Consider the following 27,705-nt stretch of genomic DNA (forward strand, 5'->3'; position numbering starts at 1 on the left):
ATATGATTTTATTTTCAAATGGGTAAGTATTTAGAAAACAACCTTTTAAATTTAATAGAGAACTAGTGGTGGATGAGCTGCCTTTGGACCACGTTCAGCATTACTGAGCCATGAGTATTTCTTTATTCCACTTAATAGCTTTTCACTTAATGGTTTTTTGCCTTGTTGGAGTGGTGAAATCTAAGACTAGAGCGAATCCGCATTTTCCAGCCACTTCTCAGTGGTAGAAAGTACCTGTTATTACTCTGTTATTTCTTCATAGGCATCTCTTGAATGCATCCATTTCAAAGCTCCACAAAATTTGTCCCATGTTCATTCATTTCCCTGCTGTTACTTAGACCATTTTCCTTATTGTGTCCATTTGTTCTTGTTTTTTCTCGACCCTTCTTCCTCCTGATGACCTCTGATTGAGAAAAGCTAAACAGTCAGTTGTTACTCTATTTACCATAGTTAGAACAAATATTTAGCAGTTGTGTATGGCTTAAATCCACTGTAGGTTTGTGTGCATACTGGTTTTTTGCTTGATGAAGTGCTTTGCTCAGACCACCCTTTGCTTGCCATGGCAATCTTAGAAATTAGTGTTTCTGTATATGATCAGAAAACATTGATTGCTAGTAGTTCAAATAGTATTTTGTCTGTATTTGTCCACATTGAAATGGTTTGATTTTTCTGGAAGAATTTTCCAGGTGTAATTGTTCTGCTGACAATTTTTAAATTCTCATTTGTGTCTGAAAATGACAAAAATAATAAACTAGAGTAAAAGTTACAAAGGCAACGCCTTGTTTGGTACAGTTAAAGTAATTCTTTGTGGGAAGCTTGATAATCAGTTACATCAGTGAGCCAATTTATTTACCCCATCTACTGGATGAAAAAATCAGTCATGGAAAAGCAGAGGAGTTAGGGAAGGTGTTTTAAAGGGTTGTGTTCACCAAACATGCTTTACTAGGGAGTTTGTTAGAAACTCCTGGTGAAACTCCTGGTTAGAAACTCCATAGCAGCTCTTTTTCTAAACATTCTTCTTTCCCTCTCACGTTGCTTTTAGGTGTGTTCACTTAATCTGCCTTGTGACCTTAACTGCACAAAGGCACAATTAAAGTGGGTTTAGGGTTTCCATTTGACGATGTCACACACAGTGGCTGATGGTGCTACAAGACCTTTTCCCTGGATATGAACCCTGCAATGCTGCTTTCTCCTCTTTGTGTGCGTGGTTTGGCTGGTTTTGAATATTTTAACTCCTGCTTGTTCTCCCTCCCCCTTTCTTCCCTCCTCCCTCTGTCCTTCAGGCTAAGAAACTTTATTTCGCAGAGAAGTGGCAAACTTTTTAGTGCAGCCGTATTTAAGCAGTGCAATATCCTTGATAAACCCTGCAAGGGCTCTCTCTGCCTTGGCTTTACTGCTGGTCTCATTCTGCCTCTGCAGCTTAGAAATGTTTTTCCACATAAGCCCCTGGCACCTGTGTGAAAACCCGGCAGCTGTCGAACAAACGTGTTTGCTGGTAATGGGCACATGTGCTGCATCCTGCGTGCCAGAAAAACAGGCAGTGAAACTTCCAGCTTCCCTAAGCGTGGGTTTGAGTTTTATTCTTTTTGAAACAAAATTAATAAAAGATTTTGTCAGAGCTCACCGCTGGGAATTGTGTTGTTTCAAGTTGAATCTTTCCGTTTCGAGTGAAATTACACCTTGTGGCTTTTTTAATATTTTAGGTATGGAAATCCTTCGCAGGACCCTCCATCTCCAGAGGAATTACAGAAATAGTTAATTTAAAATGTATTGTTATGAAAAACAAATTGTTTTGTTTTTCGTATCTGTTCCCTTTGTTAGAAAATTACATGCTGAGAGTGAGTCAGTAAATGCAGGCTTGAGAGTGCTTGCATTAGTTGGGCATTTTATAACCATTTTTTGTCACCAAATGTCTTCATATTCAATAGATTTATAGTAATATGAGTAATGACTTGAGGGCTTACAAATCAAAATCTCATTTCAGATGTTTGACACTAATGTTGAGCAGACTTATTGTTCTCTGTGTTGGATTTCTGATCAAATTACCAAAATAGCTACTTGGGAGTAACAACACAAAGTAAAAAATACTCTAGAAATGGGGTACTGAATTTTAAATTTAATGTGTGCCAGAGTGGTCATTTACAAATTTCAGTAGTGTTAAGTACACTAGCAGATTTTTGTTCATAAAAGGAGATGACAGAAGTCATAGCTCTTGATTCAGGAATTTTATCAGGTAGTAAAAAATGCAAAATGTTACAAGAAAGGTACAAGAGGACTGCTGGTATTTATCCAGACTTGTCACACCGTATTTAATAGTTCTTCAAGGTAGTTTTGCAGCTGCAAAACAATAACCAGATGCGTAATTGAGAAGCAACTGCATGAAATTTTCATTTTTTATGCATAAAATCAGAACCAATAGACACACTTTACGTATAAGGTATGAAACACTAAAGAACAATGTTTTCTCTATCGTACCAGCAGCTGTGTAAAGGAGAGAAATCACACCATCTTCACTCTCTAGATGCCCATCTGCTTCTAAATATTTGGGGATTGATTACTGAAACCAAATTTCATTCTTTTCTGTTTTGTTGTTGTTGTTGTTTTTTCCTTGTCTGGTATTCTGGCTTTTATTGGAATGTATGTGATAAGGCACTTGCTTTGGTTTTAATTTGTAAAACCTAAAAATCCACCTGTCACGCTAAGTAATTTATTTTTTTTTCAAATCACCTGTATTTATAGCTACTGTTTTTATCTGAATGCCACAGCATATCCCCTTCTGGGAATGTCTGTTCCTGATGGAAGATGAATGAGTTGTGCTGGTTTTTTAGGATTCTTCCACCACTGACTGCATGCAGAACTGCATCCAAATTTTTCATTTGATATAAACTACAGCACTGTTGAGAGAAATAGCAGCTTGTTTGAACAATCATTTGATTGGCACTTGTATTTTAACAAACTATTTGAGACAAGGTGTAAAATTGTGGTTCTTGTCTAGAAGCCATGTGGCACTTTCACTTGAGAATTCTTCTGTTATTTCCCAGGAAGCCTGATGTGTGTATTTATTTATTTAAAGAAAATGTATGTGTTGATAATTATTGTAGCTTACCAAATACTGTAAATATTGTGGGTTTAACTTGTGAAGGAAAAGATCAAGTTCTCAGCTCTGTAGTTTTTTTTCCCTGGACCTCATTACTGTGGCTGTGTTGGTGGTGTGATCTTGGAGGTCACTGTCATTGGAAGAATTGCACTTCTCTTTACATGGTTTCAACCCTCAGCAGGAGACATGATTTAGATATTAATTCTGAAATAATGTTTATTAGTCAGAAACGTGAAATGAGATGACAAAGCTGAGATTGCTGGGTCTGCACTGTGTAGTCTTTTATGTGATCAATCCCAGTGGATAATCCTGTGTTACAAAATTGATGCTTATTTCTGTAAAATGTGGTGGGTGAGGTTTTTAATTTAAACTTTTTAGTGGAAGGGCTAATAGCAAAATCATGTTGAATTGAATGAGTATAAAATCTAAGAGTTAATGATGACAGTACTAAGACAGGATAGTTTATAATTGATACTCTCATAGTTTCCCTGACCTCCACTAGTGTCCCTCAGGTGTCACAGAGTACAACAGGAAGGTACAGTTGTTAGATTACCACTTTCTCTATATAATTCAGTTGGGGAAATTGCCTTTTTTTTTTTTTTTTTTTTTAAATCTATCAATTGCTTCTGTTAAATTTGTTGTATCTTTTGTCTTTACAGAACGTGGTTTAGGTGGTTTAGGATGGGCTGGATTGATGTGTAAGGATATTAACTTGTACACTTGCTATAAAAGCACATGGTTTTGAGCCAAGCCAGGAATCTCACAACTGGCCTTTCAACTCGTTTGAAGATCAGAGAACACTCAGCGTTCAGCCTCCATACCACAATTCCCTTCTTTTCCACCCTCAGCCTCCTCCTGTCAATGAAGTAATCTTAACTGGTATTTTGCAAAGGTTAGTATGACTTGCAAGAACTTGTTTTATCTTTAAAGATGGGAGTAATTTACAAGCTGAATATATCAGCAGTTGAGAAGTATGATCATAAGAGGCTGTGATTATTATTTTTTTTTTTTGGTAGATAATCTCTACCTAAAATGGTAGAGCAGTTTTTGAAGCTGAGGATGTTCTGACATTTTGTTAATCTGCTACTTCTTATTTGAGAAAGTGCTGTGAATTTTAAATATGTTTATCTACATTTCTTCAAATATTTGCGGTTTAAGAAAAGTAAAATATTTCAACACATTTCTGAATATGAAATGTGTCTTTGTAACCCTCCTGGATTCAACTGGGAGATATCTGACTCTCTGCATCACAGGATATTTTAAATGAGCCTCCAACCCTTGAGAATGTCATCGCAAAAAAAAACGTTTAGTGAGAATTATGTTCAGGTTAGTTCCAGAAGTTAGCTCTGCTCTTATTTTAAGTGATTTTTGTTTTATTAAGAAAAATCTGAAGTTGACAGTTTTACCTACGTGTGGTATACTCTTCCCTGTCCTGCAGTTAAAGTCAGCTTTTGTTTCGTGCATCATTACGAAGGAGAACATTTTTCTTGTGCCTCCCCTGGGCTTAGTTGGACTGCTCACCTGAGTAAGATGAATACAGCTAAACTCCAGGCTATAAATCTTAAATATATTTATTGTTCTGAATGCTTAAGAACAGCCCTGGGATTTTTGTAGAAAGAGGACAGAAAAGCAGCCATGAAGAGTTTGCTGTATAAATAGTTAATATAAGTCACTGGGAAGATTCACCACTGCTGCACTTCCCTCTACTCCCTGCTAAGTCTTAACCCTCTATTCCTCCAGTTATTCATCTGCATATTTTAATAGTAGCTTTCCTAATCTTAGTGTGTGTTTTGTGCCCCACTGAAGATCATTGTCATAATAATCCTGATACTCTTCTTGTCCAGCACCCCCTCTTCTTGTTGTTGCCACACATAAATCTTTTACACAGGTTTTTTTTGGTTTAAGTTCAGTGTGGTTGATTTTCTTTATTGGCCTTTCCACGTCTTGCCTTCAGTATAATACAGCTTTTGTTTGGATATGTTGGAATAAAAGTGCAACAAGGGAGACTTGAAGCTGATTACTGCAAATTTGACTATCTTAGGGAAAACTATTGTTATACAATTTTGCCCTCTGTTAATACAGGTTCGTCTCATGCTCTGAAGTAAACTGCCATTTAAATATGGTGATTAATGTATGCTATAAATAACTTGCTTATTATATCTTCTGAGTGACATTCCTATTTGAAGTGCATATGCAGATAGTGTTTATTTAGTTGTTTCTTTGATCCATAAGAAGCCAAGTTAGATGCTTAAAGATGCCTTTGTATGGAAAAGTTAGTTTACAATTTTGAGATGAAAAATTTTCATATATTTTCTTACTTTATGTTGTTGGTTTCCAAAATGAGACTCCTGTGTCTTTAAGTTTATTCACCTTTGTGACCATTTGCACAATTTTAATGTTATGGATTCCAATTTATGTCTGGTTTTTACATTGAGTTTTTTACATTTAGTGTCCTGTAAATAGTGAGATGTCCAGACTTCCACAGACTGGAGTAAGCATTCCTACAGAAATCTGTAGGCTGATGAAGAAACAAAATAAACCAGTCAAATACCAGAGAGAGATCTTTAAGGGCTAAGATTCAGAGGTAATTTAACAGAAAAAAAAAAGTTGCATATCCTTGCAGATGTCTCCATGATGTCAGAATTGTCAGTTGTGCAGAAAGAATGGAATTAGTGCAGTTAACAGCAGGTAGGGCAATGTTAATTGTATGTTCTCTTGTTTCTCTATGAATTGTTTAAGCTATTTAGAAGCCTTCTTCTTTGGCATATTATTAGGTAGATTATTCTGCAAGAGACTTTCTGAGAGTTAACTGTGACCATTATTTACACAGATGTGATTTATACTGCCTCAGATACCTGTTCTGAACTTGACCTTAAAGTAAGAAGGTTGCAATGGAAGAAATGGCAGAAGCATGAAGAAAACTTAATGCAAAAATTTTGCCTTTTAAAGAATTGCTGTATTCTATATCTGACATGTCAGTAAAATCTGGAACTGTTTTCTGCAGCATAGAGAGAAGGAATAATCTACTCTAGGTTTCTTTTCAGCAGTTACCTCTTCTAACTTGTAAACCAGGCAGACACAATTATGTGACTCTGTGCAGGAGCTGAGAAGTGGGGTTTTCAATGTGGTAAAGCAACTTGCTGACCTTAAGTTAATGAAATATTAACCAGTTCTCAACAGTTGTCAGGATGTCAGAGAGCACCTGATACTGAAAATTCACAGGAGGGGCCATTGGGATGGTGCTTAGGCCACTTATTTGTCATTTAAGTCACCGACTGTCTGAACCTACACACTCAGCTGGCCCAGGGTTATAAAGCTGGTGTAGAGATGTGATCTCTGCTGCTGACAAGACCAACACAGGTTTGATTCACAGTCCTGCTCATCTGAAGCTGAGAAGGTGCTGAACAGCATCGTGCATGAAGAATGTGACCATTTGAAATGTACTTGCTCACCTGTTATGTCAGTCCCTTTATAGGTTCAACACAGGTTCAAAACTCTTTAGTCAGCTGCACATTCTCTCTCTTTGCAAACACAGTTGGTGTTTATTCCAGTTTTACATTTTTACCCAGAAAAATTCCTTTTATATATGAGTAATTGAGAAAGCTCCAAGTTCCCTAGTCTGATATGTCTGTTCACTCATTGTGGTGTTTAGACTGTGCAATTTCATTAAAATATGTAGAGTTCCAGTTCCATAATACCTGCCTTCAGAATCCCCACAGAGCTCAGCTTGCACGAAGCCTAAATGAAACAGCTTTGCTGGTTTCCACATCATGCTGAGGTGCATCCTTTCTTGTGAATGCTGATTGCCAAACCAAAAGCTAATGCCTCTCTGTTGTTTTTACATTCATTTTTCTAGGCTAATTTAGTGTTGTGAAACCTGTAAAACATGAAGTTTAACTGTAATGTATATAGTTATGTCTTTGCTGCTGAGGTGGTGATTGGAGCTTGAGATATAAATGCTAAGCTGTCAGAACTGGTGAGCAGGATGTTTGTATTCCCTTAAAGTACTAGGAAAGGGCTGTTTTGTGATGTAGGCTTCTAAATAACCAGTGCAGCACTACTAATAATTGTGACTTGTGCCATGTGTATGTAAGTGGATGTACTGCTGTCTTTTAACCAACTACAAAGTGCCTTATTGGATACTAGAAATTGGTAGTCTTATCCTCCCTCCTCTTTGCAAGATCTAAAAAGCTAATCATATATCTTAAGGAGAATCACAGATTGCATTCCTTGGATTTAAACTTAGCAGTGGTTGGCCTCACTACAGCCTGTTTGGTCATAACTCCACAGAATTTGGTGTGCTATCCAGCAAACTGTTCTGAACAGAGTCCTGTGTGAAAAATCAAATGCTGAATTGATTGAAATATGAAATGCTTGGGCAAAACTATGTAAACCTTTCCCAGTTCACAGAAAAAGAGAGATTAGAAAGACTGGAGCAGTCGAGGGAAGCACTGGAAAACCTGCAGTAGGCAGGAGGTTTTTGTGCTTATCAGTGGACATTTGTGTGTCCTCAGCTTTCCTGTGGGGTTCAGGGGCAGCTCAGCACTTTATAAGTTCAGATTTCTTCAAGAACTTAATTAGAAATTGTGCAGATAACGCAAGAAATTTGTGGTCCATGAGTACCAATAATGCCTGTAGGTGTTAGGGAACATTTTTGGTTTCTGACAATATCAACACTTTATTCTGAAATACAAGTCGTGACAACAATCAAAGACATTAATTATTAAATTCAGTAATTTTGATCTCACAGTGGGTTAAAATTGTGTTTAATGGTAACTAACCTATTAGAGCACACAGTATTTCTGATTTGATGATTAGCTTTTATATCCAAATGAGACGATAGAAAGCATGGTGAGCATGGGGAAACCTAAACATTTAAGTTACAAGAATTAGTCTGAGAACTGTGTGAAAGCATGAGATGAAATATATTTTGTTTTAGCAGTCATGGCTTTTTCTGGTGACAACATTGTTCTTAAAAGGTAGCATATCTTTAGATAGTCTTTAGTGGGACGTGGACACATCTCATAGCATCTGAGATTTGCACAGTTGTTCTGTTGTTTTTACTTGTATTTTATTAGTGCTTTTTAACAGTGAGTAAGATCAGGAGCTTTTCTACTCTCTAGTGCTTCTCACTGAAACCCTGTAGCCCTATAACATGGTATTGGTGTCCTTAGCCACACCCTCAAGTTGAGGGTGCAGAGCAGAGTTCTGGGGTTACAAGGAACCAAGAACTGATATTTAACATCCCCAATATTCACTGTATATAATAAACTCAGGTGAGCATGGGCCAGTGAAAAAAAGAGCCAGTTTTAAAAGAGTGAGGAAAAAGGAACCATCCAAACAAACATCAGATTCCTCCCAGCAAGAGCTCCAAAGAACAGCCCTAGACCAGAGTGAAACTGTCAAACTTAGGACCCAGAAGAGCAGTGGAAAGATGAGCATAACACCAGGAAAACAGGTAGAAATTAGGAAATAGTTGTGTAGTAATTTTATCTGCATTATGATTGAGTTTTTTTCACATATAGACATTCTTCCTTATTCTATAACAAGTAAACCTGCAATAAAAAAAAACAATTCCGTTGTTAAGATTATGGATATATTTACAATATATTCTTGGCTTTATATGTCTCTAAATATGTAAACTGTGCTTTCTCTTTGCCCGTAAACAAGATTTTGAGTGTAACATTGCCAGTGGCCAGAGTTTATGCAAACACCTGACAAGTATGACCTCCTTCCCTGAGGCTCAGTTTCTGTATCTCTAGAAGGTTTGTTAGCTGTTTGTACTCCTCTGCAGGAGGCCAGTATTTGGATTTTGAAACACATCCCGCCCTTTTTTATTATGAAACCACAGTCAGTGCACTGGGATCATTCCCTACTTGGAAGTATTTTTTTACAAGAACAAAAAGACAGTTTCTTTTGTATATAAAGAAAGAAATAGGCTTATGTGCAGGAGTGAAGGATCTTAAATAAAACATTGTCCTTTTTCTACTTTAGTTCAGCTGGGAAAATCAATTTTTGGTTCCTCAACTGCAAAGAAAGATCAAAAGGAAAAACTGACAATCTAAACAAAGGGCAAGGTGATGTGGGATGCTTGCACTCCTGTTCCCTGGCGTGCTTCATACAGGCTCTTGTCCAAGCAGAATATATTTACAGAAGAATCAAGGGTATTTTTTTTTATCTCTGAATCAACGATGTTGGTACTAAAAGTGACCTGAATATAAAAGTAAAAAAAAAAAAAAAAATACCACTTTATATTAATTTTGTGGAGTTTTTTGATGCTAATATAGACAACAGTTCTCAGATATGGCAGGTTCCTCATTGCAGAATACTTATGTTTTAAAGAAATGTAATTTTGCTTCATTGCAACTGGCCAAAGATAGTCATTATTTTCTAAGCATGTTATGTAATGCAAGAGAAAAAATACTTTTATTCTTGCTTAAACGCCTGCTGGATACATATTTAAATCTTCATATAGAAACTAAATCAGTCAGTGTGGAGGGAAACTTTATGGAGATTGACCTTTTTGCTTTGTATTGATTCCTATTTTTATCTATAATAAATAAAACATGATTTATTGTTATAAGCTCATATTTACCAGAGGAGGAGATTAAAGTGTCAGCAGGAAAAAAGAGAAGGGAGGAGTGTGAAAACTTTCTTAAAACACACAAAAAACCCACTCTAAACTGAAAAACAACTTGGGAGACCTTCTATGGAGTGTATTAATTATCTTCTGCATAAATGTAAAAAGTTGTGATTATAAAAGTATATGATTTTAATGTATTTCCACTTTTTGCAGAGAATTATTGTGTAGGCATCACTTTTGTCACCATACTAAATGTTAATTCAATGGGTATAATAAGGATAAAATAAACAGGCTGCATCTGACTCGAGGCACATCTTTGCAGGAAAATATTTGTCTGTATGTTTTGTATCAGTGTGTTGGGTCTTTACCCATGCAGGCAGCAGAATCCATTTACATTTGGGACTCGGTACTTTGGCGTGTCTTGGCATGGTAGAAATGAAAATAACCATGTACAGAATGCTCATTTCAAATACAGATGGTCTGAAGTTTCAGATCCAGCACTTGTAGCTGGCAGCCCTGGGACATTTTGGAGTGTCTGGTGTTTTCAGGGAAGGGTTCTCTGCACCGCGGCATTTGAAAAACAGAACCTTTAGAAAGCACTTCCAAATGATTGTCACAAATGACTAGTGATGTATAAAGTTTAGGCCTTTTTGATCAAGACTTACTCCAGCACTGAGAAGGTCCAGAATCTCCTCCCTCTAGTCAGGTGTGTCCAGGACAGTTTTGAAAACAAATCCACTGATTTAAGGCCTTAAATCTGTGTGCCTGTGTAATAGCTTTGCAAGGCTGATGTCATATTGCATAATCAATAAAAATATGTCTTTATGTTTGATCTGTGTAGATTTTGAGCCGCTTCTAACCACTTGCAGGCTGTTTATTGTGGAGTTAAATCTTACCTTGTGATGACAAATAATGTTCTGAATTAGGTGAGTGGTAAGAAGCCATGTAGAAAAATTATTGTGGTAGTAATGGAATGTGCCTGATTTTATAACTGTGCTCATTGGCAAGATTTTTCTCTCTTTGTCAGTTCACTTAATTGATTGTGTAACAGGATTGTTCCTGGGAGATGCTGACAGAAAACTGGCAGCTCCACCTGCTCAGCCTGCATTGCCATGGCAGTGTCATTGTGGTGCTTCATCACTTCACTTCTTAGACATTAGAGCAAAGGTTTGCTGTACCTCTCTGCTGAAAGTAATCCACTCTTCATCTTCACTTTTATTTGTTGTCCTGTTTCCTCTTTCATTAGCCCAGGACAGTTGAGAGCTTTAGGACACGTTTGTTGCATGGAGCACACGTGACTGATCCGGGTGGCCAAGGTCAGAGCCTTGGATGTCTTGTTCTCTCTATCAACACCTTTTCTGCACTGCTGGCTGGAGCTTCTCTCCAGAGCTGCCCTGGGCAGAGCTATGAAACAACCCACTCCTGGGGGAAATTACTTTATATCTCATGAAGATTCTTATTCATTACTGATATTCTTCTCGTGCTGCCAGGTCCCTTGTCCCTCTCCAGTTTTCCTGGGTTACAAGCACAGTAACAGTGCTGTACCCTGGAGGTGGGGAACTTTTATACCTTATTTTATCTTGTGGTTTGGCTTTTGGGGTTCTATACATGCTGCCTAGAAGGGTGGAGCACTTTGTTTTACACAGGCTGTTGTTCTGTGATGTGCTATGGTTTGGTTTAAATCTGTTTGCCTCCTAATGTTTCCTATGCTAAAAGCTCAGGAAATTGTTGATATTTCAGCTTTACTATGGGCTACAAGCACATAGGACCCACCCTCAATTTAGTTGCTACAGCTTTAAAATTCCTTTAACAAATGTGGACTTGGTTCTGCAAAAGTCAGCTGAGGTGATGTCAGAAAAGCAGTTTGGTGTTAGTCAATTGAAAGGACAGACATGGGTTTAGATGTTCTGTTTCGGATCAGTGATAATAAAGTCAAAGAAAGTTATTATGTGCATTATCAGATTTCATTTCTCATGTATCCAGAATGTTTGGCTTTAAAACTCTTTTCCAGAGACTTTGCATCCGATTTACTTTGAAGAAAAATCTATTAATATCAGAACAGCTACTTTTGTGAGGAATTTGAAAAAGTTTGCAAAACAAAGGAATTTGTATATACAAAGAAGAAAAAATAAATTGTGTTAAAAAAGAAAGTGCCCCAAAAGAAAGTAAGGAATGGTTTAGATTTCGTGCAGGTTTGTTTAAGACACATGCTAAAGGTAATTTTTCTTAGGGGGGAAAAAATGGGAAAGCTATGAGTATGGTTGATAATTACCACAATATCCTTAATTTAAATGAAATCTGTGATTGCCCTTAGAATTGTCACTTTGGGATAAATGACTCTACGCCAAGATGTAGAGTTTTACTAGCACTGAGGTAAAATGCTGTTTTTCAGTATTTGTTGGGAGTTAAAACATCAGTGAGGCTTGTAATGTCACCAGTGCTCAAAGAGTAACCTTTAACCTCCTTTTACTTAATATTTGGGTTTTATAAGGTAGAACCATTTTTTGATTGTAGAATTGTTAAAACTTAATCACTGGGATTATATTACTTTTTTATGCTTGGACTGTATTAGCAACCAAAAAGAGTATTACTGATACTGGCTTTACCCCTAGGCCAACAACACAGGATTTGAATTCTCTTCCCTCTGTCCCCAGCCAGATAACTCATTACTGTTATGAGAAGGGTGCAAAGATGCATATCCAGGATGAATTGGTTCATAAATTCAAGAATTAAAATTACCTTGTAGGATGCACACTTTCCCATGGTTTTATTGGGCAGCTGCAATTGGAAATATGAAACACAGTTGTTTCTTCACATCACCTTAATCAGCTAATTAGTTACGGGCCTCTTAAGAAAAGATCTTCAGGAAATGCTTAAATCTCTCCCCTGTTAATTGAGGAAAATATGCACTTAAGTGCTCAAGTTACTTAGGCAATTGTCTTCTTTCAGACTGTATCTGTTTTCTCCAGCAAAATGTGGTATTTTAGTTTAAATACCCAGAGAACTTTTCAGAGCAGTTCTGAAAGGCAAAATGGGCAAATGATTATACTGTCTTTGGGGTGATGTATCCTGGTAGAGGGTTGCAGCTCTTTTCTGCTGAGGAACCATCTGTGGAGGCCTGTTCTGCACCCAGGCTGGTGCCAAATATTTTCTGCTGTTGTATGTTGTGTTCTAACTCAGGTTGAATTGTGGAGACCATGCTGCAGGTTCTTGAAAATGTAAAGCAAATGCCAGCATGAAATGCCCAATGGGATACCAAGGAAAGAAAATGTAAGCAGTGGACTACATGAGTAGACTCACCCCTAATGTGCATGTATGCTTTGATTACACCAACTGGTATAGATATAGATATAGCCCAACCTCTACCCATCAGTTTGACTTCCAGTAGTGGATAGCTATAAAAGCAGTTGTTCCAGGTGCTTCTAAAGAAAATTCTCCACTTACATATGTTTATTCCAAAAAGTAAATAATTCTGATGACGCAGGTAGCCTTTTTATTTCCATTTACAGTTAAAGACTTTAAGAGTTTATGTAACTTCAGGTACTCAGACAGGACTCTCAGACTGAACTGCTCGACAATCAGCACATACACAAGATGTAATGAAGGGCAGGCAGGAGGAAGGTGGCTGTTACAGGGTCATTTAGAGCAGCAGTTTAATTTTCAGTGATTTGGATTAGGCTGGTTTCTCAGCTGCTGTGTTGGGCTATGTGAACTCTTAGTCCCTGTAAAATGACAAGGTCCTGTAGTGAGCTGACAAGCTCCCAGTCCAGTCTCCAACCCATGGACATCATTGCTCTGACTGACTGAGCTCTGCCAGGTCCCTATGGCTGGGCAGGAGCCAACCCCTTAGCAAATCCATGGAGCAGGTAAATGGGAAGAGTGTCAGAGTCACAACAGAAATTGTGCTACGCAGATCTTCATACAGGCTGTTGTTCTGAAGCTCTGCTTCTAGAAGAAAAACCTTAATTGTGACCCTTGGAGCAAACACTGATTAATTGTAACATCCAGGGCCTGGCATGGACCAGAAATGTGTGAATAGGGAAAAGGCTGAGGAAGTGTTTGAAGCATCCTGGACATTGCGGCAATTACAAAGCTTAATTTCCCTTATAAAATTCCAACCATATGTATTTTTATGGGATTTTTTTTTAGTGCCTGAATATCAGAAAATAACTTTTAATTGTTATTTATGAAGTGCCATATGGCTGTTTGTAATTTCGGCTTCTCATGGAATGAGGAAAGTGAAATTATAGGAAATCACACTCAGAAATCTATTATTAAGTTAATGGAACTAACAGCTTGTCCAGTGTCCTCATATAGAGTATGTTGTAGCTGCACATAATAACAAGCAACTCCTTATAAACCCACAGAGAAAACTAAGTGGCAGAGAGAGGCTGAGCCAAGAAGAGGAGCTGCATATGTTGGTACTGGGCATGGCCATGAATGGTTCAGCTAACAAGCTACTGGGTAAAATGAAGGGTGCAACGTGTATTTTGACAGTTGCTTTACTGTGTGATCCAAATCATTAATATTCCCTTCTAGGTTCATGAATTAAAGTTTCATCCCAGATAAAAGTCTCCCATCCCATTTTTTATTTTCATCTTTCAAGTAGAAGCTTGTTTGGTCCTCCCAACTAAGTTGTTCCAAGTTCTGTTTTCTTTGTGGCTTTTGTTCAATAGCTTATGGGAACAATTTAAATCTAACTTTTTTTTTCTCTCAACCTCTCCTAATATGCAGTGAGTCTTCAGAGCCAAGTCTGTAAAGTTTGCATTATCTTGCTTCCACCAAACATTCAGAATTGAAGACTTTTAATACAACAGTGCTAAAAAGAGGAACTCACCAAGATGAAAGACTGTAAGAATGACCAAGCTGTGAAAAACACAGCAGGACTTCTTTTCTTTTTTTTTTTCCCCTCCCTTATCTGGAACATTCCCTAAATTGTCTTTCTCCAATGTTTTTGAAAAGGTCTTGGTGTACAAGATGTGTGTGAAGGAATTGTATAGGTTGGGTAACACTGTGAAGCTGTAAAAAGAACATTGTTCAGGGAATATAGATCTGAAACTATATTCTAAACAAAACAAAGGTTTTTGGGGGGCATTGAATCCAAATTCACCAGTGTATCACTGATCAGTGAGATGGCCTTTTTACGGAGTAATTAAGTCTGAAATATTGAATCAGATATTAATAGATTCTTATAATGGGTCTCCTCTTAACCTTTTTCCAGTATTAGTTTATTTTGGCAATTGCTTCTATTTCACATATGTGATGAGTAAACAAAAATAAGAGGAGGATGGTAGTGCATCCTCTCTCTGTTAGTTGGGCTTAGGGATTACTGGTGTTATCTGACATCAAGTTATAAACAGTTGTGCTTACAGTAGTTAATACTTACTGGTTGCCAGAGGACTAAAATATTTCTTTTTATCCTTCTTAATGCAGTAAGGTTTTCTTATGAAATAAAAAGCAAGATGTCATGTAATGTAACATGAGTAATCCTTAGAAGGATTTTAAGCAAACTGTGCAGGAAAATATCTCCAAGAATAAATATGGTGAGTATTCTGGTTGCAGCACTTCTATAGATTTTTTTAATATATATTTAATTTATATCTATGTTTTAAATAGATATTCTCCATTTATTTTTGTATTCCATTGTCTCTTGCATTCTTTAAATCTTTGCATGGTGAGCTTTCTCTGTCTGTTTCAAACTTGGATTACTCTGTTTTCTGGATCTGTAGCTCTGGAAATGAATGGGCTTTTGCCCAGAGTCTCCAATTAGTTAACCTCCACTTGATAGGAATGAAACATTAGAACCAATTCTGATAGTTTCCTCCTTCTTGGTTTTTCTTTTCACTCTGGGTAAAATTCATTGCTTCTCCAGATGGCCAGAGCCAAACCTGTTCATCACTGAAGTCCCACTTATAACTGCAAAAGAACTTAAATGTCACATAGCCTTGTGCAATCCCTTAGCCCAGTATCTCACTTATTGGATTTTACTTCTCCATCTGGCTTTTACACCTGCTATCAAGTGCCTGTGAGAAGCCATGATGGAAAAAGATTGTTTCTTTAAATTGAGATAGTGTTTATTTTCATTGTGGTGTCTGATTTTCTTCTTCAGATAGAAAATACCTCGGTAAATGAGGCTACATTTCAGTGGTAAATTCTGGGGTCTTAGAAGAGTCCTCTTTTAAGCATGTAATTTCTATCTGTAAGTATGCAGAAGATTGGGGGGTGTTGTTGTTGGTCATTGGTTGTGGGGAGGGGAAAGTGGGGTGTTTTGGTTTGGTTTTGTCAGGGAGTAGCAAATCAGTGTCTTGCTTCAAAATAAGGGCCAGGAGTCAAGGGTGTGCCTAGAATAACAGCTCCAAAGTAATACTTTCCAACTTTTTGTCTTTAGCACTACTGAGGCAGACATAAATTCTTCTATGTGATCACTCTCCCATCCAGATGTTGCTCAGATAATGACCAGTCTAGCATGATTCTCTTCAGAGACTCAACAAATTATTTCAGCAGTACATTGAAAACTTTGTACTTAATACCCTGAATAAGCTGGATAATGAATCAGGTTACTGGAGGGCATTTCAATACTACTGGGCTTGATTCAGATCAAAATACTGCTAGATTTGCTATTCTTTTGCATGTTTCTAGTTTTGGGTGTGGATTGATTTATTTATGGTCTGAACAGCAAAATGTGTGGCATTTAATGCAGCCCTACACAATGATACAAAAACCAAGGGATACAAGACTAAGAGCTGGAACTGTCTCTGGGAGGGAAATGTTAATTTTGCTAAAAATGTAAATTTTCAGCTGAGAACTGTTTGGTATTTTTATTGCTTTGGGTAAAAATGCAAACTGTAGAAGAGATTTAGCTTTGGAGCTTCATTAAAAAATTCTTCATGAAATGTTTCAAAGGGAAATTTTTATGCAAGCACCCAAATGTCAAGGTGTCTTTAGTGTGTGCTTGTTTGGTGAAAGCATCAGTGTTGTGTCACTGTATATTGTTGTAAAGAGGAGAAATGACCACTGTGATGTCGAAGCAGGGAGGTCCTTCAAGGCTGGGCAGTGCATACACATGGTCACCTGTCAGGTCACTTTGTCCCAGCATTTAAAAGGCAACAAGAGATGATGAAACCCTTTGAAGGGACTTGATCCTGACCTAGTATTGGCAAATTTCCAGATGGTGGGTCTGAAACTGCTCTGCTTTCAGATGCCTCCCTTTGAGCATGTGGCCTCTTTCTCATGCTTTCGAAGGCTGTTGGTTGCCCAGCCTGCACTCTGTGGTGTCCTCCACAGTTGTCTTAGCTTTGCCCTCCATTTTAATGCTTATTTTTTGAGGATCTTGCTGGTCATAGCATGTATGTAAAGACTGTGCTTGGCAAAGGACTAATTGTCAAGTCTGTCCTTGAACAGCATTCACCTGTCACATATTACATTACTAATCTGTTAACACTTCCTAAGTAATGGTGGTAATGTTGCAGTTGAATTTATCCTCTGCGTATTTTCATTTATGAAAGAGAGTAGGTTTAGATTTTATATTAGGAGAACATTCTTTAGTAAGAGAGTGGGGAGGCCCTGGCACAGGTTGCCCAGAGAAGCTATGGCTGCCCCATCCCTGGAAGTGTCCAAGGTCAGATTGGACAGAGCTTGGAGCAACCTGGGCTAGTGGAAGTGTCCCTGCCTGTGGCAGGGGGTTGAAATGAGGTGATCGTTAAGGTCCCTTCCAACCCAAACCATTCTGATTCATATTAATTTACTTTTTTACCATGTGAATTCTCTGGTTTCTTATTTCATTCTCCATTTTTGAGAATGTCTTCAACTGCAACAACTCCTTTATGCTTAAAAGTGAAGTATGAAAAAAACTAATATATTTTCCTCAGTTTTTTATGTATTCTATACTACATAATTTTTTTTTCAAAATCATCTCTACAGCTCAATAATGGGTAAAAGAATTAGAATGAGTCAGAGAAGGCTTTGTGTCTTTTGTGCCTTAGATATAATCAGAGAGAATGAAATTTTGAACGTGTTCCAGGAAAGCAGGTGTGTGTACTGTTGCAGTGAGGGGCGAGAACAGTGTTTGTTCCTAATGGCTGCTTGACTTCAACACTACAGATTGCTTAAAGCCTGTTCCCTGAATTGTATTAAAACAAATTGTGTTATGGTATTCGGTCAAGAATTTAGACACAGTTCAACTGCCCAAGTCTGCTAACTTTAAAATATGTTTTACTGGGGAAAAAAAATGTTTGCACAGTATTTTGGCAAGGAAAACCTGAAATCCCTGTAAGCTTTAAAGGGTAAAGATGCAAAGAAAACTGTGAGTGTATTCATTTCACTTTAGTTTTTTTTTGGTAGGTTTTGGGTTTTTTTGTAGTTTAGGGAAAAGGGAAGGGTAGAGAGAAATGTCTTGTTAAAAATTGGTAAAGTTGTCAGTAGTTTTAGAAAGTAAATCTTGTGATTTATTCATGTATTTAATATTTATAAGGAAAACAGGTCTACTAAAGCACAGGAATTAGCATGCCCAGACTTCTCAGTGCTTACAGAGTATCCTGGAGATACTCTGTACATGGAAGAGCTTCCATGGTGGTGTCATCAGGTCATAGGGCTTGCAACTAATACAGAAGGAAAAGTCTTTGCTTGCTTTTGCAGTCTCTTAAAATGAAATCATCGGAAAGGGAGAGAAATAATGTTGACTTGGGCATAATATAAAGAATATTTTGAAGTCTGAAATTAGCAAAAATGGACCTGGTGGGTATAATGATGGAAGAAGCCTGGATCAGTTTGCAGTTTTGTTCAGTATTTACTGTGCCCGTGGTGCAGGACGGTGGGGTGACATGGTGGGTGGCAGAAACTGGCTTGCTCTGTTTTGCCCATAGAATGGATGTTGCCTGAAAACTGGTAGAAAGAGCTTTTGCTCTGTTGTCAGTAAACTTCAGTGCTATTCCACCAAATGAAGAACTTATTCGTCTCCTGATTGAGTTTCAAACCATGTCTGCTCTCACGTAAGCAAATGTGAAAATATTCTAAACTCTTTGTCTATTACAGAGGAAATTTATGTAAAAAATAATGACAGCTTAGGTTGAAAAAAGAAACTGTTGAAGGCTGAAAAATATCAGAAATAAGTTATCCCTTGGAGTTTTAAACAAGCACATACAATGAACAGTTTTAATGTGAGAACTGTTTTTTTGGATCCCTGCCTTCATGTGCATATTTTTCCATGCATTATAGTGGTGCTGCTGGATCTAGGGGGGCTCTGTTTGCTGTATAAGTAATTTATCAGGTTTAACTTAAATGTAGGATGTGTGAATACATGATTACTTTTACTCTGAGAAGGTTTAAGAGTGCAATATTGAGAGTGAGCTTTAGCTTAGCTGATTTTATCTAGCTTTAAAATTTTTATCACCGGTGAAGTGTGTAGTAATGGTTATGAAAGCAATTAATAACAGCAGTGACAGAATCAAGAGACTGACTAATTTATCATTATAGATTTTAATGAGGCTTATAATCTAGCAATAAATATACAATATATTCAAAAGTATGGAGGTATAAAAAGGATGATTTATTTAACTTTAGTTCTAAACTAGTCTGCCAACCAAAGGTTGTAGAAACTGGGCATGTAGGAACATAATTCTTTTTGGTGTTATGGAGCAGAAGGACGAAAATAACAGAGGAAGAGAGTTTAAATTAAAATTAAATGGGGGGAAAAATCAATTGTTTATCTTCATTCTAAAGGTCTTTCAGCACAACAATAGTTTTGTAGATGTGGGAGGTATCTTGTGGACAGCTTCTTTTTCATCTCAATCTGCTCCCTTGGCAGAGCGTGGGAACTGTCTCACATGCTGCATCCCTGGAGGTCTCAGAAGATGGGGAGCAATACTTGCTCCTTGGGAAAAGCTGTCTCAGATTTCAGAGCAAATCGGTGTAAAGAGACCCAAATGCAAAAAGTTCTTACCACAAGTTTAAGATTCAGTGTTCAGTTGGGGAATTAGGCTTTATTACAGTTTTTGTATTATTGTATTATGTTTTTAATGGTCTTCCTTATTGCTTTTATTCTTCTCCCTTCTTTCCTTGCTGACGTAACTGTCCCAAAGTGCCTCTGGACAGGACTATTGTTAAAAAGTAATAAGCACCTGACAGGATCTTGCCTGAGCAGTGTAACAGAATGGCTGAAATTTGGAAAATTAATTATAGCCAGTCTTTCCCAAAGGGAAACTGGGAACTCAGATGGTAGGAGTGGCGTTAAAGCAAGAAAGAAGAAAGCAACAGTAACAGAGCAGGACAGATGAAACCCCAAAAACTAGGTTTCCTTACTGTTGGATCAGCTAGAGGTAGGTCATAAAACCCCAAACCAACCCAAAGTGGACCCTTTTAAGGCTTGTAAGAGCAACCCTTTGTTTTGGAAGAAAGGCTCTGAGCTGCAGAGGTGCAGTTGGGGAGAGGTTGTCTAGATCCCTTACAGGACACCTGAGCATTGGTGGATTTACATCAACAGTGGTGAGGAAACTGAAGTAAAAACAGCATGTAGGTGTTCTGGGATTTGTTGATATCTTTATAGTTCTTGTGCTGTCCAAAATGAAGTATAATTGCTGTCAGAAAATGTCTGCTCTGTTCTCAACCCTTTCATGTTGCGAAAGCAAAATTATTAAGCAAAATGGGGGAAAGCCCCTTGCTTTGGGAAAGGAAGCACTGAATTTACTGCTGTGTTTTAAGAAATCAGTGTTCAACATATATAGAGATGGAATTGGTCATCCAGTGAGAGTCCCAACCAGTTCTTCATGGAGTAGTATTCTAGACAACCATGAATTAGATGTGGACTAAAGCTTGGCTGGCCAAAGCAAAGCTTGAAGTTGCACATGTCCAAACAAAACAGTGATTTGTGTCCCTCAGAACATTCTTACCAGGTAAATTCATCTTCAGGTTGGCCTCTGCCTCTTTGTAGAGGTGGAGAGTTTGGAGCTGGTTGCAGATTCATGTACCTCATTCAGCTCTTTCAGGATTTGGGAAGGGGGAAGCACTCAGAGTTCTACTTGTCAAGTGTCAAGCACAACTGAATGACTTTACCTAAAGAAGGGTGACCAGCAAAGTTCTTAAAAACAAGTGACCATTTGCCTGACCACTGTGGGCTGGGGTCCTCTGTGCGTCCTGGGGGATGGAGGAGTCTGGTTAACTCCAGCTGCCTTCGTGGAAACAGCTCTCGTGTGTTCATAAACTCAGTGTTTGGGTCAGTAAGGAGACAGAGCTTCTGTAAAACCTTGATTTGACATGTCCTCAGTTTGTCTTCATTGTGTTGCTCCCATGACAGTGGGTTGCTCTCATCTCCTTTGCAATGTGTGCTGAGCTCATTCCGAGAGAAATCAGGGCATTTTCCAGGGACACTTTCCTGCTGCTGCCAGAGTTTGGAGTCAGCCCTTCTGTGCTCAGTTGCCTTACACTGGGGTAAAAATACACTAATGTAATACTGAAACAGTTTCTGCATTTTTAAAGAAGGTGCAGACACTAATTAATTTACACAGAGCCCCTGCAGACAGAGAAGCCGAACTGCTGAAAGTCTCATGGTGAGACAGAAATGTGATTAGGAATTCGTGTGAGACCTCCTCCCTTTGTCCCAAGCTCTAATTCTGTGGTGTGGGATGCCTTGTCAAAGTAGTCCTGAGCTCTCTCTGGTAGAAAACCTTTTGTTCATAAACAGGCAAGCATGAGACCTATTGCTGTGCAGTCGTACATGGTCTGTTCTTTACAGCAGTTTATTTTTGATAAGCTACAGCACATTTTAATGTAATTGTTAACATGCCTAATTTGCAGTCACACAGTCGTATCAATAATAATGGAAAGTTGTTCACAGGTAATAAATTAGCATAGCATATAACTGGCAGAACTCTGCTTCTCACTATATTGTTTCACGATCAAGAATTCAGTAGTTAAATATACTCAGCAGTGGGCTGAGAACAAGCTGTTCATTTTTGCTGCAAGCAGTACCAGTGGACCAAAGTAATCATAGCTCCCAAAAGCAGGGCTGATTTTATTGATTTTAAATAGGCTTTCATTATAGCACTGAGCTTATTCCAATTGCAAGGAGTATCGCTGCTGTTTGTATTCACAGCGTTGGCTGAGGGAAGGAGAGGTCTTGTTGAATGCACTGTAGAGGCTGCTTGTCCCTCAATGTTCTCTTCTGTCCTCCTAAAACTTCTGAATTTGTTACAGAAAAAAAAGTACTGAAGGCTTTTTTTCCTGTGTGGTTGGATTAAATTTTTTTAGGAACATAGAGCCAGCTAAAAGTGTGAAATTTTAAATTCTGAGGATTTCTCTGAGGAGTAAAGGTTTTGCTAATTTATTGGCATCTGAGTTAGGGACCACTGTATTTTTCTTCCATTTTTTTTAAAGGACTCTTTAGAACTCATCATATCATATTTTCACTTTGCTTGTAAAAGATCTCTAAGATCATTGAGTCCAGCCATTAACCTAACATTGCCAGGTCCAGCACTAAACCACCTCTCTGAGCACCACACCTGCATGTTTTTCTTTTTCTGTAGAATAATGTAAAACAGGCAAAGAGTCAGTATAATAAACTGTTGAACTGAATAAACTGTTCAGTCTGAGATATTAATATATTCAGGTTATAATTAGTTAAGAACACATGCTGTTACCAGCAATGTGTCATTAATCTGCGTGGAGCAGTTTGCGGCTACTTGCTGCTAAATTAGCGACGCTTAAAAGCAGTTGGGTTTTTGTATTGTTTTTAACCATAAAGAAAATTTTAAACTTGTGATGACAAAAAAAGTATACGCACACTTAAGAAGCAGGCTGGTTTATTATTTTGGGGGTTTGTTTTTTAATTTACACAAGGCTGGTCAGTCAGTGGACATGCACAGAAGTAGCTGAAGCCTCAGTGACCAAAAGCTGTTGAAAACATTGTGCTGTATTTTATGGTGGTGTAAAGACATGTTGCTTGTGCTTGGTTCTCTTCAAATCCTGTATTTGTAACTACACAGCCCTGCTCAAACATTTGTGCAATGGTACTACAACAGTTTGGAAGGGTGTTGATGGAAATTAGTTACACACCTCTGGTTTTAATGGGTTTCATACTGAATTTGGGTATCTTCTTTTAGATTATTTTTTATTTACTTATATCAAATCTAAAAGTGAAGGTGCATTACTTCAGATATTCCAGGTAAACTCACATTTTTCTTTTGGGGTAGTCTTTCTAACTTAATTTGGGAATTCAGGCAGGATCTAACACAAAAACCTGGTGTGAACATTTCTAGAAATCAACTCATTAAATAAGATGGTGACATTCAATAGTGAATCAGCTTGGTAAGTACTGAATGATCAAGCCTAGTTACCGTAAAATAAGACCTGGCTGCTTTACTTCATTTTACAGAGTTTGGGCAAATAATTATGGAATTAAATTGCTTCCTCTTGGTTTCCCGCAAGGCACAAAGAACCTGCTGTACTTGCTCTGCTGAGCTGCTGCATTGATTAGTTCTTCAGGTCTAATCTTTATGTGGTTATACTCACTTTCTGAGCCGTTTGTTTATGGGTTTGAGAGTTGTTTTCCTGAAGTTATTGTATTGCCTTGATAGTCCTCTAGTGGATTGCAAAGATGTACACATTAATTCCTTTCTCTGACTTCATTTGTTGGATTTCAGTGGAGATAATCGGTGCTCATAGAGCATGTTGATTGGGAATGAGGATGATGATCACTCCCAGAACTGATACCACCTATCACTGACAATCAAAGCTCGCATTGTCGGGGTGGTTGGCAGCTAAAACTGATCTAATTAAATGGTTGCAGCATCTATTAAGAATACTTTATTAGATTTTTTTATCACAGCAGCTATTTTGATTCTAGAGTTTGCTTCTGCAGGTTGGAAAGTGATTTATAGTTTTAATTCATCTTAATAATTCGTGTGCATCGGAAACACTTGATATAAAACTTTTTGTTGCATTTAAATTTCCTTGTTATCTGCCCTGCAGTGGCATGAGTAATAGGGAGCCCAGAACATGAATATATTGGAATATGTGAAGTACTTTCAAGGAGAATGATTTTAAGGTTCGCAGTGATATATGTCAAATGTTATTGAATGGATAAACATGTGGAGGAATTTTAGCCTTGGGAAGCCTGGAAATCAGACACCTTTTAGAACAGTAATTGTTGTTAATAATGATGATGATAATAATAATAATCAATGTGTTAAAGTACAATACCTATGTAAAAAAATAATTCCTGTCTTAATGCAGGAAATAGACTATTTGTTTGATAATATTTATTCTATCCTAATATCCAACTGTTTTCCTAGTTGCTGAAATTTATTATACAGGAACTTTGAAATGATTCTGTGTCAGAGCTGGGCTGCACCAAAAATTGCTGCACCTCTCAACTTATATTTAATAATCTATAAAATGTCCTTACAGCCTGGAAAGCCTGTGTTTGTTTGATATCTTTATCCTCTGTGCCAATTAAACAGTAAATTTGTCAAATTAACTACAAATTCTCATGTTTTCTTCATACTTGGATATAATATTATGATTCAAGGTGTGACCTAATCTAAACATCGCTGAAATCAGAGATTTCCACACACTCCAGGAGAGGATAACAATGTTGGCCTTTTCTAGGCACACTTAATGATATGTTAATATCAGGATCTCAGACTTTGCAGAGAACCTGGCAGTATTATGATAAATGTGCCAAGTGACAGTACTGGGTGTTAATAAACATCTTACAGGCACCTGGCAGGTGTTCATGGTTCAGGAAGCTGCTGTGATCCGTGGAGCTGCAGAGATCATGAGTGACGGTTTTGTTCGGTTGTTTGTTTTCTTGTCCCCTTTTTCCCCTTGTTTTACTCTGTAAGGATGTCAGGATTGCTTCTGTGTGGAATGTAGGACATGGTGCAATTGCTTTTGTCACTGTGTCTTGCTTCACTTTCTCGTTACTAAGCTACTGTTTTACTCAAATTGCCAAAGACTCAAGTGATGCCTCAGGAACAGATGAAGTGTCTTCACAGCTCCTGCCCTTGCTCTGCACTTACCTGCCCTTTGGAGATAGGGATTTCTCCTTTTAGGACCATATCCATACATTTCCATGTGTTTAGAGCAAGGAATGAAATTTCTTCTCCCTGATGACCATTCATTTGTTGCGTATTCAGGACAAAATATGATCTGATTCATGTTTTAGAAACCATGCTGGAATATAATCCATTGCACTGTGCAGGTTATGGTTTGTTGTGAAGGCCATGTAGCATTAACAGCATGGTTCTGATCCATAGAATAGCATATTTATCCATTTAATAAGCAGTGTATATTCATTCCTTAACTTCCTTGAGCAATTCTTTTTTTGCAAGGTTGCTTTATAAAAATGCTGAATTGACACTTGATTTATTGCTCACTATTTATGAACAACTTCTGGTTGTTTTAAAATAGTCCAACCTGGAAGTGCTTTTTAAACTTGGGTTAATAAGCTCAATAAATGGCAAACCATAGAATAGAAATGTGCTTTTCTTTTACAGAGGCAAAGGAAATTGTTCTGAAGGCACAGATTCTGGCTGGAGGGAGAGGAAAAGGTATTTTCAATAGTGGATTGAGAGGAGGAGTTCATCTAACTAAAGAGTAAGTCTTTAAAATTGAAAAAGCGTAAATAAATTGCTTTTTCTATAATATTTAAACTGTTTACAATAGCTGTGGACTGTTTCTTTTAGTATCTTTCAATAAACTAACATTTTTCCTTTGTTTGTAGCCCTAAGACTGTTGAACAGCTGGCTAAACAGATGATTGGGTACAATCTGTCAACAAAACAAACTCCAAAGGATGGTGTGACAGTTAAAAAGGTAAGATTTTGGCCTCTTGAAAGTTGAAAACTGTGTTCAGCTGCAATTTTACATTAATAAGCTGGGGAGTATGATGTAGGGTTTTGATTATTTTTTTTTTGCTTCTTCTCCAATTCCTCATTTATTACATCTAATTGATGAAAAAAAATAAAATGTTACTTTTTCTTTCTCTGTGTGTATGTATTTTGTTTATCAATTTTGGCATACCTAGTGGTGGAAAAATACATTAATTTCTGCTACCTATGTCAAAGGGAATCCCTTGTCATAGGCTCATCCTTCATCAAAAACATACTAAATGCTAAAATATCTGCACTTAGAATTAACTGTACATGCTTACTGACATTCTGCTTAGCAAAGTAATATATCCATGATTACCTCTAGTAATAATATTATTAATAATAATATTTTATGCACCCTCAGCTCTGGGCAACTGTTAGTAAAGTGATAGGTGACTTTCACAGAATAACAGAGTGGTTTGGGTTGGAAGGGATCTTTAGAGTTCATCTGGTCCAACTCCCCTGCAGTGAGAAGGGGCATCTTCAACTAGATCAGGTTGCTCAGAGCCCCGTCCAACCTGGCCTTGAACATTTCCAGGGATGGAGCATCTACCACTTCTCTGGGCAGCCTGTGCCAGGGCCTCACCACCTTCATTGTAGAAAAATCTACCTTCTTTTAGTTTAAAACCATCTTGACCTATTGCAGCAGACCCTACTAAAAAGTTTGTCCCCATCTTTCTTGCAAGCCCCCTTTAAGTATTGAACGGTTTGCATGAGAGAGATCTCAATTTTTAAGAAGTGTCTAGCAGGGCATTCTTCCTACTTGTTGCAGATACAGAGTAAAATATGGTCATGGTAGTGGTTCAGCTAATGTGTGGGAGTTCATCTTCCTATGATGGCTCCTACTGCAAGGTGCCAAGGTTCACTTCAGCATAAATGAATTGCTCTGTATTGGCCTAAATAAGAGAAGACCAGATAGCCTTTCAGCAAGGTTCTCCTTCACTTTATTTAAGTTCCATCAGTCAGGAAATCCTAGCAATTGCCTTTCTGCTCTATGTGGTTTTGTCTCTTGCTTTGTTTTACTGAGCAGGAATCCTCATATAGGTCTGTATATCTGATGCTAAAAAATAATTTGGTGTGAACAGAAAGGAACTGCAGTTCACATTTGATATCCTGTGAACAGCTTGGTGTATCAGCGTAGAAGGGGAGCACCTGTCTGGAAAGATCCTGTCTAATGAGGGCTGGAGGAAGGTGTTCAGGCAGTTTTTCTCTTGGGGAGCACGGAGAGTAGGCTACTATCACTCCTCATAGTTGCTGTTGAAAAGAAATACTACGTATTCAAAAGGAGGACCAGTATTACCATTAAGACATGTCTGTTGGATATCCTGATAATACTAAGGGTGTAAGAAGGGATATCCCTTTCCCATATTTAGGCACTCTGCTTGGAAAAATTAGTCTTGTAAAATCAGCTTTCTTTTCTAAATTCTTAGGTTTTATTCTTTTCCCCTGTTGACCTACCTTGAATGCATCAATATGGAAATTCTACTCTTTTGTCAAGAGTGCAGGCATCAGTTATAGATTCAGTTCTGAAAAAGAAACTTCTAATTTTCTTTAAAATGGATAGAACTGAAAGAAGGGTGTGGGTGTTGGGGTTTTTTTACATGGATTATTCAAAGGATTTATATTAAGATGACTTGTATAGAGTAGCTATAGAAGATTTAACCTGTGATTCCTTTCCTCCCCATCCACATATTGTTTGTATGAATAAACAATGGCCAACAGGAAGCAGCTGGGGCATGGGTGAAGTTGATGGTGAAGTTGGCACTGCTGAATTTATTTTGGTGGTTCAGGATTGGGTATAGCCTTGATAGATTGTGTGTGTTTTCCTTCCTGTCCTTTCAGGACACAGCTTGCAAGTATTTTAATATTGATCCATGATAAACCAGTGTGATGCTTTTCACTGGGAGAAGCTGATCATCTACTGACATAGACTTCCATTCTGATTGTAGAGTTGGCTTTCAAAAGCATGTTGACTTTTAAATAGCATGTTTTATATTTCTGATGTTGAGATCTTGATTCTTGGTAGTATATGGTAAGACCATATATCCTACTTTAAATTAATTCATTATGTAGCAGTTTGCCCTCTATTATACCTATTAGATAGCTAAGAAAGCATATTTCAAATTATGCACCTAGGTCATCAAAAGCTATTTCTGAGCAAAA

At 37.7% G+C, this 27,705-nt stretch overlaps 1 protein-coding gene across 2 annotated transcripts in view; it reads left to right on the plus strand.

Moving 5' to 3' along the window:
* SUCLG2 (succinate-CoA ligase GDP-forming subunit beta) overlaps positions 1-27,705 on the plus strand; it is a 120,566-nt gene that overhangs the window by 28,474 nt on the left and 64,387 nt on the right. For both annotated transcript variants that reach the window (XM_032699379.1, XM_032699381.1), the window contains 2 exons: positions 25,169-25,268; positions 25,396-25,486. In XM_032699379.1, the coding sequence (XP_032555270.1) occupies positions 25,169-25,268; positions 25,396-25,486 (191 nt within the window). The remainder of the gene's footprint in view (positions 1-25,168; positions 25,269-25,395; positions 25,487-27,705) is intronic.

Source organism: Chiroxiphia lanceolata, chromosome 11, assembly GCF_009829145.1.
Source record: "Chiroxiphia lanceolata isolate bChiLan1 chromosome 11, bChiLan1.pri, whole genome shotgun sequence".
Classification (NCBI taxonomy): domain Eukaryota; kingdom Metazoa; phylum Chordata; class Aves; order Passeriformes; family Pipridae; genus Chiroxiphia; species Chiroxiphia lanceolata.